Source organism: Myotis brandtii, unplaced genomic scaffold (genome assembly GCF_000412655.1).
Source record: "Myotis brandtii unplaced genomic scaffold, ASM41265v1 scaffold633, whole genome shotgun sequence".
Lineage (NCBI taxonomy): Eukaryota > Metazoa > Chordata > Mammalia > Chiroptera > Vespertilionidae > Myotis > Myotis brandtii.
Window position 1 is genome coordinate 2,673,043 of NW_005370423.1, and position 3,173 is coordinate 2,676,215.

The window sequence follows — 3,173 nt, forward strand, 5'->3', positions numbered from 1 at the left end:
CCCCCCGGGACGCTGAGGCGTTAGCATTTCTGACCCAACCACCTCGTACCTTCATCTTGAAGACTGGCTGGAATTCCTTCAGGGCAGATAACAAACGGATCTGCACCGAGGCCCTCTCAGCTTCGCTGCCGTCAGCGAACACATCGAAGAGGGCGTCCAGGGCCTCTCCCACCACCACCAGCGACGGGTCCTTGGTGGCCACCTCCAGCAGGAAGCACCCGATGGTCTGCAGCCAACAGAACGCACCGTCACCCGGCGCTCAGGACCATTCCCGAGCACCGCACCGCTTCACGGTGGCAGTGGTTTATGCACAAGGTTTTACATAAAACGCCAGGGGCAAAGGAGAGCTTTTAAAAGACTTAACACATATTTATACATGCACCAAGTAAAATATAAGCAAGATAAATGAAACATAGTAGAGCTTATATTACTAAATAAGATGAAATAAGGTCCACAAATGATATATGAAAGATCGATTTAGAAAATTATTAAGTTTTCCTCGTCACCCTCAAAAAGACTTTCCCCATGGTGTAAAAATGCATAGAAATAGTATCTGTAACAAAAAACCCTGCTTTTTAAAGTGTAAGGCAAACCCTCACAGGCAATGAAAGAAACTGAACACAACAGTCTCAGGTGGCTCCGCTGTGCTGCCCTGAGACACCCACCTCACCACAGCCCGCCGACGGCAGCCCTCCCCACCTGCAGACAGCGGGCAGCGGCCGTACCTGGTAAACAGGTGGGAGGGGACAGGCTGAGCGCCAAACTGGCTCCGCCGTAAGCAGCAGGGTGACCGCGGGACAGGCTGCTCACTGCTCGGGCCTGTTTTCCAGGAACCCTTCAGGCAGCGTTTCTACTTCACACCCCGCACGACAGGGTGCGTTTCACTAATACCGTCCAGGAAGCAGCTCCTTAACGTGATCTCGTCTCATGATGTCCGGCAAAGTTTTGAAACCCCACACCCCACCTCTAATCACTGAGCATTTCAGGTCGGAAGCCACTGTGTTACCTTGAGCGTTTCAAGTGCACCATCTTCTTTGGCGAGGACGCTGCCCGTGATTCCCAAAATGCTCACCACGTTCACTCTCACCCCGACGCTGCCGCTCTGGATGCCGGCTCTGCACAGCGTCATCAGCTGGTCGGGGGTCATGCACTGTCAGAGGAGGAGACGAGCATTAAGGCGAAGCTCAGCCCCCTCCCACAGCACGCGAGACACGCCGAGGGGCGTCTCTACAGGCTGCCTGTCCTGAGAACAGCAGCTCTCAGCAAAGACGATGCTACACTTTCTGGTCACTCCCAGAACCGCTGGTCGTGGAGCCAGGGGAGGCCTGCGGGTGGCACTGGCGCCGTCCAGCCCACGACGCCGTGCACTTGTGGAAGGGCTTCCGCTCCCACTAGTCCATCTAAAGGCGTCCATTCAGGTGCACACAGACTAATGAGATTCCAACTGCATTTCATCTCGTTTGAAAACGTAATAGGAACACATAACTTTAATAAAAACTGGCTGAACCTATGCGCACTCCGAGAGGGGTTATGGCGATTGTGAAGGACTGTGGAACCATTAGCTGACATAGCGCTCCGCCGTGCAGGGATACTTCCGGTGTGAGCTAATCTGCACACGCACGTGGATGTGGTACCGTGACAGTGCGACGTCCTGCTGCCTGGGAGGAGCAGAACAGTGTGGGCACCCAGGGCTCGGGACTGGGACGTGACGCCCTGGGTTCGAATCCCAGCCCCACTCCTTCCTCCTGGCGATCCAGCCCAGGTCCTGAGCCCTCGGAACCCTCGTCTCCCCGTCAGCAACTGGGGGCGATGATCATCACAGAGCTGCCAGGAGGGCTGAACAGTGCGCACACAGCACTCACTAAGTGTGGGCTGTCACTCATAGAAGAGACCGAGCTGCTCTAAATCACCGAACTCATCTCTGAACGAGAAGCCCGTCGGATGGGAAAAGCCCCACTAACTCCGGCGCCTTCAGAGCGGGCCGGCGGCGGGGAGAAGGCGTGTGGCGTCACCGCCGTCTGACTCCCAGTGTAAGTGCCTCGTGTGGGAGAGCCACCGGGTGGCAGGACAGCTGTGCCCGGACCGGAGCTGTCCCTCAGCAAGTTCAGCCCTCGGTGCCCTCTGCTAATAAAGCCCTCGGGAGCCAGGCTCCTGCAGCTCTAACACTCGAAGCCCATGCCCAACACGCCGCCAGCCCGAGAACGTACGACCTTAACACAGAGGGATACTTTCTTAGTCACTGAGCCTGAGCTTGAGCAGTTCCTCTTAAGCATCCGGCTGGCCCCGCCAATGGCCGCCTGGCACCATGGCACATCAGTGAAATGCCAGAGGCTCCTGCCAGCCCTGCAGGGAGGGCTCGCTGACCCTCCCAACAGCCACGCGGCAGGCCGGGCATTCTTCCCATTTCTGTCACAGAATCAGAAGTTACGTTCTTGAAAAAAGTCTCCAATGTACAAAGAAACATCTGAAGAGTACGTATGAGAAGCCAGCAGCACGCACTACATTTAACATTCCCAGTCAACTCTGGGGCCAGGGGCAGCGTGGCATGTGTGGGATGCCCTGGGGGCCCGGCCATGGAGCCCAGGAGGAAGACCCGGCCGCTGGGGAGGAGGTCCAGGCCCTGGGAAGCCGGGGCCCTGGGACAGTGAGGTCACCTGGGGTGGTGACGGGACGAGTGAGGAGGAACGGAGCCCAGCAGAGCCCTCGAGGCCCGAGGAGCAGCCGGGGGTGGCAGAGGACTGACCAGTCAGGGAGCGTGCTCTCACCACACATCATTGATAACAAGTTCATTTTCGAGCCTGGGGTAATGGGATTGTGGTTACGATTTTAAAAAGTTCATTTATGGGTGAAATAACCGGCTAACACCCGGTGACGGTGACGATGCGTGGAGGTTCCTTACACTATTATCTTATGACCACACACTACCATCTCTGCTTTTGGGAAAGTTTGACAATTTCCTGAATAAAAAGTTAAATGTTTCAGGGAAAAGGGGCATGGAGGTGAGGTGGTTGGCTTGGTTGGCTGTGGAGGGGCGTGCTTGAAAACGTCTGTAATAAAATGCTTTTAAGGAGACAAAGGATGAGCAGAGAAAATCCTTACTCACCGACATCAAGAAGCTGTACCAATGAGAAAGCCTGCGGCCATGGTGGGAGGAGGGGCAGTGGTGGGAGGGG

General features: G+C 55.9%; 1 protein-coding gene across 1 annotated transcript in view; it reads right to left on the reverse strand.

Annotated features, from left to right (window-relative positions):
• HEATR3 (HEAT repeat containing 3) overlaps window positions 1-3,173 on the reverse strand; it is a gene marked incomplete at its 5' end in the record, with an annotated part of 22,516 nt that overhangs the window by 4,631 nt on the left and 14,712 nt on the right. The window contains 2 exons of the mRNA XM_014528402.1: window positions 50-226; window positions 1,007-1,150. Of these exons, the coding sequence (XP_014383888.1) occupies window positions 50-226; window positions 1,007-1,150 (321 nt within the window). The remainder of the gene's footprint in view (window positions 1-49; window positions 227-1,006; window positions 1,151-3,173) is intronic.